General features: G+C 46.5%; 1 protein-coding gene across 2 annotated transcripts in view; it reads left to right on the forward strand.

The window, feature by feature from the left end:
- Pnpla7 (patatin like phospholipase domain containing 7) overlaps window positions 1-16,668 on the forward strand; it is a 76,858-nt gene that overhangs the window by 30,606 nt on the left and 29,584 nt on the right. For both annotated transcript variants that reach the window (XM_028772777.1, XM_028772778.1), the window contains exons 15-20: window positions 6,124-6,201; window positions 6,842-7,047; window positions 9,979-10,110; window positions 11,635-11,758; window positions 13,616-13,729; window positions 15,727-15,796. In XM_028772777.1, coding sequence (XP_028628610.1) covers window positions 6,124-6,201; window positions 6,842-7,047; window positions 9,979-10,110; window positions 11,635-11,758; window positions 13,616-13,729; window positions 15,727-15,796 — 724 coding nt within the window. The remainder of the gene's footprint in view (window positions 1-6,123; window positions 6,202-6,841; window positions 7,048-9,978; window positions 10,111-11,634; window positions 11,759-13,615; window positions 13,730-15,726; window positions 15,797-16,668) is intronic.

Genomic DNA, 16,668 nt, shown 5'->3' on the forward strand with positions numbered 1-16,668 from the left:
ATATATATATATATATATATATATATATATATATACATGTGTCTTAGTGTTTTATTATTATGAAGATATGCCATGACTATGGAAATGCTTATAAAACCATTTAATTGGGGCTGGCTTACATTCAGAGGTTTAGTCTGTTTCATCATGGTGGGAACCGTGACAGCATGCAGGCAGACATGGTGATGGAGAAGGAGCTGAGAGTTGTACATCCGGATGGGCAGGCAGTAGGAAGACAGAGACACTGGGTGGGCCTGGCTTGAACATTTGAAACCCCAAAGCCTACCCGCCTTCCTCATCCCCTGTGAAACACTTCTACAACAAGGCCACACCTCCTAATCCCTCTCAAGTAGCCCCACTCCCTGATGAGCGCTTTCACAGCTGTGAGCCAACGGGGGCCATTCTTATTCAGATCACCACAGTGTGTGGAGGCTAAGAGAGCAGCTTTGGGTGTTCCCTCAGGGACACATCCACCTCCTGTGAAGCAGGGTCTCTCAGTGACCTGAAGCCTGCTGATTAGGCTGACAGTGAACCCGCAAGACTCCCTCGGCACTGTCTTACCAACACTGGGATGCTAAGTGTATACCAGCCTTTTAAGCTTGGGTTTTAAGGATCAAAGTCAGGTCCTTGTGCTTCTAAGGCAAGTGCTTTATTGACATAGACATATTCCTAGTCCCATCTCACTCATGCTTTTAAACACTATGAAGACCTGTGCACAGGCTAGGAAAACGCCTGTGTTTACCTTTCTAAGGGCCCACAAAACCAGCTGTATTAGTTTGTGTTGTTGTTGTTGTGATAAAACATCATGGCCAAGGTAAGTTATAGAAGGAAGAATTTATTTGAGGCTTATAATTCCAGAGGGATAGAAGCCTATCACCATCATAGTGGGAAGCATAGCAGCTGTCAGGCAAGCAGGGTGCTGGAGCAGCCTGAGACCTCACATCCCAGTCCACAAACAGGAAGCAAAGAGGCACAATGGTGTGAGTCTTTTGAAATCTCAAAGCCTGCCCCTAGTGACAGTCAACAAGGCTACTACATCTCTTACCCCGTCTCAAACAGTTCTTCAAATGGGGACCAAGTATTCAAATACATGAGCCTGAAGACTGATGTTCCAGTGTTTTGAGAAATGGGGGACTGTCCATGTATCAGGTGTCTCTACAGTTTGGTTAAATTTTGGAAGCTATGTTTTATGCTTCCTATATATTCAGTTAATATTTAATTTGTTCTTAGATTTCTGACAGGATTGAAGACTAGTTATAGTCTCATAATCAAACTTAAGTTAACATTGATTAATGATAGATAGAATAATAGATAATGGAAGATGATACTGATTTGAAAGATTGGTTTTCAGATGATAATACAAGTTAAAATCGAAACATAATTTGGGTATAGAATTGTAAGCTCTTTAAATGTTATATATATATATTAAAATATATATATGATATTATATATTTATACACAAAATTGATAGACTAGATATTAGTTATATATCATACTTTATAATTTACATAATTGTTATGGTTGTGCTCAGTTTTTGTCTGAGAGAAAAGAGCCTTTTTTATTGGACGAAAAGGGTGAGATGTTAAAGATTGAATTTATGCTTACATGAGAATTCACATGTCCCCTACAGGGTCCCTGGCAACAATTGCTTTTCTGACTGGTCAATAAAGAGCCAGTGGCCAATGGCTGGGCAGGGGGACAAAGGTGGGACTTTGAGAATTCCCAGAGAGGAAACTCATGACAGGGAGAAGGAGAATCACCAGGGCAGAAAGAAGGAGAGGACACAAGCATGAGAGCAGTGGAAGACAGAGACCAACCATGTAAGAGTCAGGGAAGAGCAGTCCCAGGGGCCACTCCCCCAATTGGGACTGGGGTATCAGAGAGAAAGTATAGATTTTAGAAGGGAATAACTCAAGAATATCAGAGGGAGCTAATTAAGGCATATTAAAATATAAAGGCAGTGTGTGTGTGTTTTTCTCTCCAAGATCCAGATTGGATGGGGTGAAGTGCAAGATCACCTGCCAGGAGTGCAGAGCAGTTTAAAGACTTACTGCTACATATGGGAGCTATTATCGTGTGTGCGTGTGCATGTGTGTGTGTGTGTGTGTGTGTGTGTGTGTTTGGTTTTTTGAGACAGGGTTTCTTTGTGTCCTGGAACTCTGTAGACCAGGCTGGCCTTTAACTTGGAGATTCCCCTGGATCTGCCTCCTGAGTCCTGGTGTGGGTCACTACTGCTGGAGTCATTTTCATTCAAACAAGAGTACAAGGATGGAATGCAAATTCTAAGCAGCCCTCAAGCCCACTATGCGTGTCTCGGGTCAGCCTTCTCCCCAGTTAGTCCTCTCTGCACCAGGCTGTACCCCTAGATGCCCTGGTTGATTTCACCTGACCCTAGGCTAAGTAATTGATGCCAAGTATGTTTACTAGAGGGATTGATTGCCATGTGTTCAGCATGTTGGTTGACTCACATGTGGTCTGTGGTTGGAATTCTGTCTCCATCATCACTGTCCATTGTCCATTCTGTGAGTACTTTGACCTTAGTCCTTCAGTCACCCACACTGCTGGTGGACATATGGACTGCCAGCAGTTATAGTGACCCAGTTGTTTCCAGACACCATGTGTACCTTGTTTACCCTCCATGAGGACCTGCTAGACCATGGAACATCTCAGTTTACTCCCTCAGAAACTGGGGAGGACTCAAGACTTAGTACCAGCTGTTAGGGTGTCAGACTGACTTTTCTGGCTCTCTGGCTCTTTCTCTCTCTGGGCCCTGTCTGTCTCTCTCTCTCTCTCTCTCTCTCTCTCTCTCTCTCTCTCTCTCTCTGTGTGTGTGTGTGTGTGTGTGTGTGTCTGGCTTTTCCTTTTTCTTTGTCATTATTAGTTTGAAAGCAGCAGGGGAATAATGGCCGCACATACTCAGGAGCACCATTCTTGAGCTGCACTCCAGAGCACTGAGAGCTTTTAAAGAGACACATAGTAAGGGTTGGGTCACTGGGAGCCAAACTGTGGGAGTGGGAGAGTTCCAAGGGTAGGCGACTCACCTGTTCTTTTGGCTGGCTTGGCCTACACTTGAACAGGGGATGCCCACTGGAGTTAGGGGCCCAAGTTTGGTTATTTTTTTATGCTTCTATAATTTCTACTTCTTATAGAAATCTGCTGTCACCATTAAGCTGTTTCTAGTTTGGGACTGGGAAGCCAAATCAGTGGGTAAAGTACTTGCTTGCTATTCAAGCATGAGGGCCTAAGTGTGGATCCCCAGCACTCAGAGTGGGAGTGGTTATCATAGGGTAGGTAGTTGTGTGTGTTTGTAACGACAACCCTAGGGCAGTGTGGGGCAGGGACAGAGACAGTCAAATTCTGGGGCTTGCTGAGTAGCGTGCCCAGCTGAAACAGGGAGCTCCCTATTTACTGAGAGACCCAGTTTCAAAAAATAAGGTGGAGGGACTAATAAGTGGCTTGGCAAATAAAAGCATTTGCTTCTCTTCCAGAGGACTGGGGTTCAATTCCCAGCACTTACAAGCTGATTTACAACTCTGTAACTCTAGTTCCAGGATATCTGATGCCCTCTTCTGACCTCTGTTGGCAGTGCATGCACACGGTACACTTACATGCATACAAACAAAGCACTCATACACAAAATAAAAATAAATAATTTAAAACATTTAATGTATGTGCATTGGTTTAGTGCCTGTACGAGGGTGTCAGGTACCCTGGAACTGGCGTTACAGACAGCTGTGAGCTGCCATGTGGGTACTGAGAATTGAACCCAGGCCCTCTGGAAGAGCAACTAGTGCTTTTAACCACTGAGCCATCTCTCTAGCCTCAAAGAAATTCAGACAAGAAAACAAAGAAATGGGATGTGAAGGTAGTTCATGGATAAAGGCATTTGCCAGCAGGCCTGATGACCTGAATCTGATCCCTGGGACCCACATGATGGTAGAAGAAAACCAACTTTTGCAGGTTGTCCTCTGACCTTCACATGTACACTGTTACACGAGTGCCTCCCCTGCAAAAAAAAATATGTAAATGCAATAAACAGTTTTTTAAAGGAAGAGATTTCTTGACATGGACACCTACCACCAACCATACAGGCCACTGTGAAAACACATGCACATGTATACACAGAGAGAGAGACAGAGACAGAGACAGAGACACGGAGGGAGGGAGGGAGGGAGGGAGAGAGAGAGAGAAAGACAGAGAGAAAGACAGAGACAGACAGAGAGACAGAGACAGACAGAGAGACAGAGACAGAGAGGGAGATTTGAGATTCTAGGTATTGCTAAAAGCTTTAAAGTTTCCTATTTTGTCAGTAGTGTTCTCTCTAAGAGGTCTGTCTCTCAGAGCCATGTGTGTTTAGTCACTTGTGGGTTTTGCTCAGGCCATCCCTGCTTCTGTGTATGACATTGGAATATTCACTGTTGGCATCATGGGAACCCTAAGTTGATACTCTTCTTTCTGCAGCAGACAAGACTGTTTAGCTAGTGTCCAGTTTTCTGGTTATCTCAGTAGCTCTGTAAGTGACGGAAAGATCCATGCTGAGCTAGCTCATGTGTCCCCACAGCTTTTCTCCTTAGTTACCTTCTGTACTGGCTGGTTTTGTGTCAGCTTGACACAAGCTGGAGTTATCACAGAGAAAGGAGCCTCCCTTGAGGAAATGCCTCCATGAGATCCAGCTGTAAGGCATTTTCTTAACTAATGATCAAGGGTGGGAGGGCCTGTTGTGGGTGGTGCCATCCCTGGGTTGGTAGTCCTGGATTCTATAAGAAAGCAAGCTGAGCAAGCCAGGGGAAGCAAGCCAGAAAAAATGTCCCTCCGTGGCCTCTGTCCTGTGCAAGTTCCAGTCCTGACCTCCTTTGGTGATGAACAGCAATGTGGAAGTGTAAGCTGAATAAACCCTTTTCTTCCCAACTTGCATCTTGGTCATGATGTTTGTGCAGGAATAGAAACCCTGACTAAGACACCTTCTCTCTCTGACTTTCTTTTCATAGCCTCTTCATTGAGCTAGCATTCTTCCCATGAGTTTAGGGTTCAGAGATGGCCTCTGTTGATTGAGCCACCATGCAGTTGCTTAGAACCAAACCTGAGTCTTCTGCAAGAGCAACAAACGCTCTTAAACACTGAGCCATTGCCGGGTGGTGATGGCACACGCCTTTAATCCCAGCACTTGGGAGGCAGAGGCAGGCGGATTTCTGAGTTCGAGGCCAGCCTGGTCTACAGAGTGAGTTCCAGGACAGCCAGGGCTACACAGAGAAACCCTGTCTTGGAAAAACCAAAAAAAAAAAAAAAAAAAAAAAAAAAAAAAAAAAAAAACCAAAACACTGAGCCATCTCTCTAGCTCCTTACTACCATTTTCTCATGGTGGCTGGTGACCTTTCTTACCTTTCTTAGTAGTTTTGTTTTACTATCACTAAGAGCTGTAAATTTAAATTTGATTTTTTTTTCCAGGCCTATGCAGGTATCATGCCCATATACATCCAGACACTCAGTCCCTGCAAGCTCCTGTGTGCTCTGACCATCCTCAGTTGTGCTGGATCCCAGGTTATTCCTGACCTCATGAGGCTTGAGGCAGAGCCAGATTCTGCAGCTGGGATGGGAGAGGGTACCCTAGTTAGATTTATCTAAGTTGACGTTTTAAAAGAGCAATCCATGTCTCAAGAAGGAAAGAAGAGAGAGAGAGAGAGAGAGAGAGAGAGAGAGAGAGAGAGAGAGAGAGCGCGAGAGAGCGAGCGCAAGCGCACTCTCCTGCTTGACTTGAACTTGTGAGTTGAAGAGATTCTTGTGCCTCAGTCTCCTGAGTTTTGGGTTGTACTAGTTGTTTGGTTTTTGTAATGAGTATGGAGAGGGTTCCACTTTGGTGTCTTCCCTTTATGCCAGTGATCTTTCTGAAATGAATTGCCTTTTCTTACTGAAATAATTCTGCCCTGTCTTGTGTAAATTCGTAAGCATATTGGTTTGCATCTCTGCATTTTCTGCTGTGTTCCACCAATCTTTTGTACAGAATACAATTTTGTCTGTTAGTGTACAGGCCTTAGGGAAGCACGTGACACAGCCATACCCATGTTGCCTCTGTCCTAGCCTCTCAGGGCCCACTCTTCATGTTCCTTCTTGAAATCTGTTGTGTTTTAGGACCCATCCCTGTTGGATGGCCGGGTGGCGTTTCTTCATGCTCCTTCAGGCACCACAGTGTCAAAGCAGGGAGATCAGGTGAGTTAAGAACCCCAATCCTAAAGGTCATAGGAACCGCTCTCCCTGCAGCTCAGTGCTGGGTGGAGTGTGCGTGAGGGCACAGTGGTTGGAAGTTGTCCCAGTGCCACATTGCTGGAGCTCTCCACACTCACTGTCTTAGTCTCTGGACAGCCCAGGGCTTAGACACTAGGCTTCTCCGTGGTTGTGCCTGCTATCTTGGCACCTTTTCTGGAACCTAAGGGGTTTGGGTGAGAAGATTTGCAGTGAGTTCCATAGTGGATAAAGGGTAGCTCTCTAGAGCTTCAAAGGGACGGGCTGCTCCTTCATTCCTATGGGGAAATGGACTGACATTTTGTAGAGCAGTGGAAGGGCATGTGAAGAGGGAAGGTACGTGTGCCTGAGATTGAGAAAGGAAATTCCCTGTAGGTGATAAAATAAAAAGGCACTAAATAATGAAGCTATAGGACTGTTATAATGTTCTGAGTGGAAACATGTCCAAGGCTGCTTACATACAACCTAGAATAGGCAAAGGAGCAGCTGCCTGTACCAGTGTGACTCTATGGGGCTCAGGAAACTTCCCTGGGTTCTGGGTCCATAGGACATTCTGGGCCACTGTCACATATATTGTGCTGAAGGTAGCCTTCTCTGCTTTTCTCAGGATGTCAACATTTTGTTTGTGGTCTCGGGGATGCTGCATGTGTATCAGCAAAAGATTGACAGCTTGGAGGATACTTGCCTGTTCCTCACACACCCCGGGGAGATGGTGGGACAGCTGGCGGTACTCACCGGAGAGCCCCTCATGTTCACCATCAGAGCCAACCGAGACTGCAGCTTTTTGTCCATCTCAAAGGCCCACTTCTATGAGTGAGTCTCCTTGTCCCTTCTCTCTGCTCTTCTCTGTCCTGCTCACCTGTCTCCTGGGTCTGTTGTCCCTGAGGGCTCTCTCCTGGCTCTTTAGCTCATAGGTGCATACACTGGTGTGCATACACTGGTGTCCATACACAGGTTCAGGGTTCATTCAGAGAGCCTCCATGTGGCTTGCGATAGCTGACATTTGCTACTTTCTCTGTTGCTATATGGGTCTGGCTCAGTCATATCTTGTTGTTGTACGTTTGTGTCCACACGTATGGGGGTAGAGCTGGGATTAGGGTCTGGCTCATTGCCTAGAAGCCTGTTCAGAGTAGACTAGGTCTGGCTGGAAAGGCACGGTGCTGGTCATGGAGTGTTCTGCTCACTCTCCTTCCTTAAGTCAGTATAGGTGGGGGCTTTGTTGTTTGTTTTTCGAGACAGGATTTCTCTTTGTAGCCCTAATTGTCCTGGAACTCACTCTGTAGAGCAGGCTGGCCTCAAATTCACAAAGATTCACTTGCATCTGCCTCCTGAGTGCTGGGGTTAAAGCCATGTTCCACCACCATCAGTGTAGGTTGTTATACAGAACTGGAAACTTGGATCTGCCTATCCACCAAACATGCCCTTCACCCCCAGTGTTGTCCTCCTCAGCTTGTCTGAGAGGGCCACAGGCTGCGTCTTCTGCTGGCCTTTCTAGTTGTCCTGCGAGTCCCAGAGCATAAGATTAAAAATTGTCTTAATTTGTTTCTTGCTTTGGGGTGGTGTCCATCAGGGTCCACATTTTTTCTGAGTTTAGTTGAGCAACCTCCCCTCACATTCCTCTGTGCCAACCATCGTCCATCTTTGTATCCACGTTGCTAGAAGGCCTCTTCTTCATCCATACCTGATATCTGCTATGACCTTGTAACTCTCCTACCTGAAAGTTGATGCTCAGATAGAGGAAGTCAGGGGCCAGAAGGTGTGGAAATGTAGCAGCTTAAAAATTGTTTCAACCAAAGTGCTTTCAAAACAGTAGTGGAGGCCAGGGAAGGGAAGGCCTCCTCCAGATGTAGCATCCTTCTCCTAGGATTTGCTTGAATGCCTCTGGCCTGGTCCCCTGATACTGTACCTCTGGTATTTTCAGTATGCTGAGGGTGAGGACCTCATTTCACAGATGGGAGACATCCCAAGGAGGTAGAACTGGGCCTCACTCGGCCCCTCTGCTAGCATGGGGTCCCAGGATGAAGTGGAGTTTGCCTTCCTCTTGAGCTGCAAGGATCTCCTCAGAGATACAGAGCATGCTCTCAGTCTGCTATCCCCAGTCCCTACCCCGTCCGTCTGTACCAAGGCAAAGCTCAAGAAGTGTAGTCAGGGGGGTGGACCAGAGTCACTTTGTTGGTGTGGTCACCAGGACCCCATGCCCTTGCTTTTTTCTCTTTACTCCTCTGACCTTGGTCTAGCCTGATCCCCCCCTTGCCTATGCATATGCGTTTGTCTGTGGTCCTACAGGTCTACGTACAGGTCTCTGTGTGTGCAGTACATGTCCTTATCCACATGTCTGAGTGTGTCTATATGTTACTGTCTATGTATGCATGTTTGGTCTTCTCTCCATGTCCTTATTCATGTTTCTCCATGAGCCTTTGTGTATATATCTGTCTATATATCCTTGTCTATGTCCACATCTGCATGTATGCACATATATGGATATCCTGGCTTATATATGTACATGTCTGTTAATGTTTTTTTTATGTGAACTTCTTTGTGTGTTTTCATCTGTGTGTACATGCATTACATGTCCTTGCCTATGTGTATCTCTATGTATTCTATTCTCTGGGTGTACATACCTTTGAATGTCCTTGTCTGCATGCATGTGGTTGTATGTGTATAAAGGTATTTCTCACTTTACAGACATGGTCCAGCAAATGTCATGGGGGACTCTCATCCAATCTTGGGGATAGAATGATATCATTGGCCTCTCTGAAGCTATCATCGTCTGGTATTTGCCTTACTGCCCTGGGATGGTGAAGGCTCACTCGATAGCGGGAGTATTAGCTAATGCACATGGCAATGCTCTTTCCCCATTTCTAATAGACTGGCTGTTCCATCTCCTGTCACTGGGCCTAGCCTGGAGTCCTTTCTTGGTTCTCTCCTGCCCAGTGTATATAAATAGCCCATGAGTTATATGTATCTATGGGGCCCTGACCCCAGCCCTGGAGCCACCATGATATCCCTTGCTGTTGTCCTGCCTTCCACAGTCTCCTCATACAGTCACCAGAAAGGTGACAATGTTCTTGATCAGAACCCTCAGCATTCTATGCCCACCCAGGTAGACTCCATGCTTTCAGGTTCAAAGCCCCTGTGCATATACACAGACACAAATGACCCTCCCCACACTGCACACCTCTTTGTACTAGCTGTCAGACTCATGAGTCTGCACATGTGGAGCTGGAACCCTCTTCTCATAACCTGGAGCTTAGGGGTGGCCTGTGCTCAAGGGGCCTTGCATGAAGTGGACAATTGTGTGGGTAGTCTTTTATCCCCCAAATCCATTGTTCCTGTGCAGCTGAGAGCAGATGGCTGTCTAGGTACCTCCTGTCTCAGCCCTCAGTGTCTTCTTCCCTCAAAGTAAACAATCAAGAGTCCTTCTGTAGGTAAGGTTGAAAGCTCTGCTACTCTCAAATGCTGTGACTCTTTTGTTTTTGTTTTTGTTTTTTTTTTTGGTTTTTCGAGACAGGGTTTCTCTGTGTAGCCCTGGCTGTCCTGGAACTCACTCTGTAGACCAGGCTGGCCTCGAACTCAGAAATCCACCTGCCTCTGCCTCCCAAGTGCTGGGATCAAAGGCGTGCGCCACCACCGCCCGGCAAATGCTGTGACTCTTGTGAGGAGCAGATCTAGTAGGTCTGGACATAAGACGGAAGGTGAGAGGAGGCCTCATGGCAATGGGAATGACTTGAGATTGCATGACAGGATCATGAAGAAACGGCCAGATGTCGTCCTGGGTGTGGCACACACAGTTGTGAAGAGGATGTCTTCCTTTGTACGGCAGATTGATTTTGCTCTAGACTGGATGGAAGTGGAGGCTGGACGTGCCATATACAGGTAAAACTCACAGATGTATAGTGTACAGAGAAAGCCACAGGTAGATAGTATATAAAGGCCCAAGGGTGTACAGTGTACAGAGGCCTGAGGGGTCTCCTTCACTGCACATCCTTGCTGATGGATAGTGGTATGGCTGATAGACCAGATCCATGCCTGTGAAGATTGTACAACAAAGTGGGTGAGTTCCTTATCCACTCCCCACTCCTGCACTTATGGAAACATTGACATCATCCTGGGTTCTGTGCATATACATAGACACAAATGCACTTTTAGCAGACAGCTTTCCATGTGCATAGACGTGAACCACATCATCCTATTAAAAAACCCTGGAGCCATCTGACACGGCTTTTGTCAGGAGCTGCTGTAGTAACTGTTCCAGGTCTTTTCCTCTGACCCAAGCTGGGCTGCCTTTGTTGGCTTCACCTCTGCTCAGGTCAGAGACCTGGGTTATAGGTGTCGATTTTTTTGTTGTTGTTGTTTGTTTTGTTTTGTTTTTTTAGACAGGGTTTCTCTGTATAGCCCTGGCTGTCCTGGAACTCACTCTGTAGACCAGGCTGGCCTCGAACTCAGAAATCCGCCTGCCTCTGCCTCCCAAGTGCTGGGATTAAAGGCGTGCGCCACCACTGCCCAGCTCGATTTTTTTTTTTTAAAGAAATATTTTCTTTTCTTTCTTTTCTTTTTTGATTTTGATTTTTAATCTTTTATATATGAGTACACTGTTGCTGTCTTCAGACACACCAGAAGAGGGCATCAGGTCCCATTACAGATGGTTGTGAGCCACCACGTGGTTGCTGGGAATTGAACTCAGGGACCTTTGCAGCAGTCAGTGTTCTTAACCACTGAGCCATCTCTACAGCCCAACTGGCGATTTTTATGATGCTTAAGATTTAAGCTAAAGGGCTGGAGAGATGGCTGAGTGGTTAAGAGCACTGACTGCTCTTCCAGAGGTCCTGAGTTCAAATCCCAGCAACCACATGGTGGCTTACAACCATCTGTAATGAGATTCGATGCCCTCTTCTGGTGTGTCTGAAGACAGCTACAGTGTACTCATAAATAAAATAAATAAATCTTTAAAAAAAAAAAAAAAAAGATTTAAGCTAAAGGAAAAGTTAAAATACTTATTTGAAGTAGTTGTAAACCCACATGTGCAAACACAAATATTTTAAAGTGAGAAGTAATTGCACATTATATTATTTATATTATTTTATTTATGTATTTATTTATTTATTTACTTACTTACTTATTTGAGACAGGGTCTCACTATGTAGGCTTGGCTGGTCAAGAATTCACTGTGTAGACCAGGCTGGCTTCTGACTCAGTGAGATTCACCTGTCTCTGTCTACTGAGTGCAGGAATTAGAGGGTGTCCCACCACACCTGGCCCAGTAACTGCTTTACAAACCAAAGCATCCCCAGAGGTCTACATGCTTTTCATTGGTTGCATTCTAGGGTGTGGTCAGCTGCCCTGGAGCTGGTTCTGTGAGCAGCATGGGCTGCTCATCTGAGCTCCTTTGTGTCTCTGCAGGCAAGGGGACAAGTCTGACTGCACATACATCGTCCTCAGTGGCAGGCTGCGCTCTGTGATCCGAAAGGATGATGGGAAAAAACGACTGGCAGGGGAATATGGCCGAGGAGACCTTGTTGGTGTGGTAGGTGCCAGCTACCCTCTTTGCCTTCCATGACAGTCTGGAACCTGACTGTCTGTCTAGCTACCTGAAGAGAAGGAGGAAGCTTGGGTGACTTCAGGAGCGTAACTGTCCCCCATCCCCTCCCTGCTGGCCCTGCCTTTTTCTAGGGCCCTATCTTGGCCTTCTGGGAGAGCCAAGATTCTGTTCTCTGGTTTCTGGCTGCTTATTTGCACCCAGCCAGTGCTGAAGCCTTTGTGGATAGTATCCAAAAGGACTTGACTAGTAGCTTTACTCTAGCTTCCCTCTGCTGCCTACCTAGGTGGCTCTCTTGTCCTTATCTGTTAGTGACCAGCTCCAGGATGTCACAGTGTTGGGCTCATAGAGCTGAATGAGGACAGTGAATTCCAGTCTGTGCCTCTGGCTGCAGATGGTTTGTTTGTTTGTTTGTTTGTTTGTTTTTTCCTTGAGACAGGGTCTTGCCCTAACCCAGGTGGGCTTGGAACTCACCAATAGACTTGAGCTGGCCTTGCACTTGTGCCGATCCTTCTGCATCAGCTTCCTAAACACATAGAGGCTTTTAAACCAGTAAACCTCGTATACATTAGAACAACAAGTATATCTCTCTCTCTGTGTGTGTGTGTGTGTGTGTGTGTGTGTGGAGAGAGAGAGAGAGAGAGAGAGAGAGAGAGAGAGAGAGAGAGAGAGAGAGGTGTTTTTTGTTATTTTGTGTTGTTTTGTTCTGATGTACATGAGTGTTTTTTCTGTGTGCCCAGAGAGGCCAAAAGAGGGCATCAGAGGTTACAGTGGTGACACATGCTTTTAATCCCAGCACTCAGAAGGTGGAGGTAGGTGCATCTCTGTGACTTCAAAGCCAGAGTAAGCTACAGAGAAAAAATTAAAAAAAAAAAAAAAAAAAAAGAAAAGAGGACATCAGATCTCTTAGAACTGGAGTTATAGATAACTGTGTGCCATTTTGTGGGTGCTGGGAATTGAACCTCAGTCCTTTGGAAGAACAGCCAAAACTCTTTTGTTTGTCTGCTTGGTTTTGGATTTTGGGGAGAGGTTTTGGTGGGGTTGGTTTTGGTTTTTTGTTTTTGTTTTCCAAGACAAGATTTCTCTATGTAGCCTTGGATGTCCTGGAACTCACTCTGTAGACCAGGCTGGCCTTGAACTCACAGAGATCATCCTGTCTCTGCCTCCTGAGTGCTGAGATTAAAGTTTTGTGCCACCACTGTCTGGCTTGTTGGTTTTTTAAAGACAAGGTCTCACCGTAGCTTTGGCTATCGGAACTCATGCTACATCCAGTGCTCTCACACAGCCATCTCTCTACCCCAAGCTCAAATCTTTTAAAAACTAACTGTAGTTTACAAACAAATATATATCACCTGAAAGACTGTATTTGCCACCCCCTAAGGTCTGGGTAGCCCTGGTAACCCTACCACATCCTGCCTAGTCTGCCACCATACGTCCATCATTTTAGAAGAGGGAACTTCAGTTGAGAAAATTCCCCCACCAGATTTTTTTGGTTAATGATTGGTGTGGGCCCAAATCGCTGTGGGTAGTTTAAGAAATCCAAGCAGAGCAAGCCAGTAAATAGCATTCCTCCATGGCCTCTGCTTTAGCTCTTCCTCCAGGGTCTTGTCCTGTTTGAGTTCCTGCCCTGAAATCCCTCAATGATGGACTGTGACCCAGAAGTATAAGATGAAGTAAGCCCAAGGTCCTTCTGGCCATTGTGACTTATCAGAGCAGTAGAGACCCTAGGGCACGTGTACGAATCTGACCTGCACATGCCTTGGCTAGACTCCAGGCTTCCTCAGCCTGGCCCTCCTGAACCTTGGCTGGTCTTTGAGACCTCTGAGTTTGTGTCTTCTTCCTTAGGTGGAGACGCTAACCCACCAGGCCAGAGCAACCACAGTGCATGCCGTCCGAGACTCAGAACTAGCCAAGCTCCCAGCAGGAGCTCTGACGTCAATCAAGCGCAGGTACCCACAGGTGAGGCTGCCACACAGGTGAGGTGAGGCTGCTGCACAGGTGAGGTGAGGCTGCTGCACAGGTGAGGTGAGGCTGCTGCACAGGTGAGGTGAGGCTGCTGCACAGGTGAGGTAAGGCTGCCACACAGGGCTTCTAGCTGCACTTCTGGCTCAGGTGAGAATTTAGTCAATTATACGCAGACACACACTGGGAGGTTGTAAAAGTGGTACACGAGTCACACTGTTAACACTATTGTATGGCACGATTTCTGGGGACACATGATGCAAAAACCAGACTTACCTCAGATATAGAACTGGTAACAGACAAAGTAAGGACACCACCAAAGTGCAACTTGATAAACCAGTGATTTCTGTTTGGGTTCATCTCAGAAACATGGCGAGATGTTACTTACAGGTGTAGAAATGACCACTGCCTCAACAAGACCCACCCGAACATGGGTGACAGCTCACAGAGCTGGGGACCTGGAGCAACTTTGAAGTCTGCAGGCAGCTCAATAAGTTACACAGTGTCTTTTCCAGATAGATCAGATGATTTGAGCTTTCTGGCTGCTCTGCTTGTCTGAGGGTGTCTGTCAGCAGCCCTTACTGCTTATATGCACTTATGTAGACAAGAGACCTTGTATATGTGGTAGGTTTAGGGATGTCCTGAAGCCTTTACATAGTTTATTTCCTGAGCTCGAGGAGCTTCCTCCAGAATAGAGGAACCCCACTTTAGAATATCCTGTCTTAAGGAGCTTCCCTCTAAGATGGAAGGCTTTCTTTCTTTCTTTTTTTTTTTTTTTTTTTTTTTTTTTTTTAGTTTTTTGAGACAGGGTTTCTCTGTGTAGCCCTGTCTGTCCTGGAACTCACTCTGTAGACCAGGCTAGCCTCGAACTCAGAAATCCGCCTGCCTCTGCCTCCCAAGTGCTGGGATTAAAGGCGTGTGCCACCACTGCCCGTCATATTCAGATACTTATAATAGTAGAATTCTCTGAGTGCTCCTAAGGGGTTGTTTCTGAACTAGAACTGCTGAGGTGGGTGACAGTCTTGTTTTCAGACTTCTCTGCTCAGATTAGTTTTTGTTTTATATCTGAAAATCTGGACAGTTTCATTTAGATCTAATGTGGGCTCTGACCCCACTATCCTGGGGCAAATAAACAGCCCTAACTTAGCTTGCTAGAGTGGCCCTGGTGCCTGATTGACATAAAACACAGCAGATGAGCAGATGAGCTGTCCTCTCAGGTAACTGTCACATCTTTGCCATGCCTGGGGTCATGGATGGAATGGTCCCTTAGGTCATTTTCTACCTGGAGTGTGAGGCTCAGGGCCACAGAGTGTGTACTCTCTGCGTCTTTTGTGTTTCCAGGCGGGCGGGGGGGGGGGGGGGGAGGCCCTCTCCCCCCAGGCAAGCTCCTTTCCCATGGTGGCTTAATTTCTTTTCCTTTTGTTGTGATAAAATACCCTGACAAAAGAAACACAAAGGAAATTATTTTATTTTGCTCATAGTCTCAGTTCCTGTCCCCCAGAGTAGGGAAATCACAGTGACAGGAGCTAGAGGAGGCATTTGTCACATTATTATATTTATAATTAAATACTGGTAGCAACAAACGCATGCGTGATATGGCTCGTCTCCCTTTTCCACTTACAGAACCCAGGTCCAGTCCACAGTTGTGATGGGTCTCCCCACACTTAGTATGGTCACAATCCCAACAGGAAGTCCAGTCCACAGTTGAAACGGGTCTCCCCACACTTAGTGTGGTCACAATCCCAACAGGTGTGTCTAGGGACCCGTGTCTCAGATACACCTGTGCTTGCCATGTTGGCCATGCACAGTCTCATCTGGAAACCAGAACGTTGTGTGGGTCCTTGTAATCTGCAGCCTGTGTTTAGTTCCAGTCACTGACAGTTTTGAAAAAGCAAACCCAGTGTGCTGTTTAATATCATGTGACATTTCCCAGTCCCAGCATTTCACCGATTAAACATGTGGTTTAGGATTGTCCTCCTTCCTTCTACCCCAAGGTTGTAACCCGACTGATTCATCTCTTGGGCGAGAAGATCTTAGGCAGTCTCCAGCAGGGATCTGGAACAGGTACGTCTCAGCTCTGTCTTGGCGCTCTTCCTCCGGCCCACGAGCGTACTGCCCCACCCTTGCCCTGGCAGGGCAGACCCCTGGAGCATTGTGAGATACTGTGCTTCATGACTCATGAGAGCATCTATCCGGGAGAGTCTCACCAAGCTCAACTCTGAGTACGGAGGGCTTAGATTTTTAACGGTGCCAGCATATTTTGCCAAGCTATGTCTCAATATGGGCAGCACAGAGGGAAACTGTGACCTATCTACCTTGTGTTTAGAAAGAGGAAACAGAGGATGGGGCCTCTGGAAGAGTGGTTGCAGTTGGGGTTGCTGTTGTCTGTCACATGCCAAGTGTGAAAAGATGGTGTGAGAACTCTGGGTATCAGGAACTAAAACTCTACCCCAGCATGTATGTTTTCTTCTAGCTCTAAGAGTGTCCATAATCTGGGAGCCACTGGTCAGTCTGTTTTCCAGCACTGCCTTCTCCCCTGAATCCCATGCATGTGAGAGCTCTGAGGTTGTTCTTACTGCTCTGTGCGCACTTTGCCGCTGGCTGTCTCCTACCTCCACCTCCAAGTTCCCTCCCTGGGGTACTGCTCTATATTTGTGTGTGCCCATAGGCCTCCCCACCTGTTCTGCTCATCTTTGTTTCCTCTTCCACTAGTTCTCCAGGCTAGCTCACTTGTGGCCTGTCCCTCTGCATAGATAAGTTTTACATCTGTTTTCACATCTGAGACTGGTATACTGAACTGAATGTATGTTGAAAGGACAAATTTGCCGGGCGATGGTGGCGCACACCTTTAATCCCAGCACTTGGGAGACAGAGGCAGGCGGATTTCTGAGTTTGAGGCCAGCCTGGTCTACAGAGTGAGTTCCAGGACAGCCAGG

Source organism: Grammomys surdaster, unplaced genomic scaffold (assembly GCF_004785775.1).
Source record: "Grammomys surdaster isolate TR1022 unplaced genomic scaffold, NIH_TR_1.0 219, whole genome shotgun sequence".
Lineage (NCBI taxonomy): Eukaryota > Metazoa > Chordata > Mammalia > Rodentia > Muridae > Grammomys > Grammomys surdaster.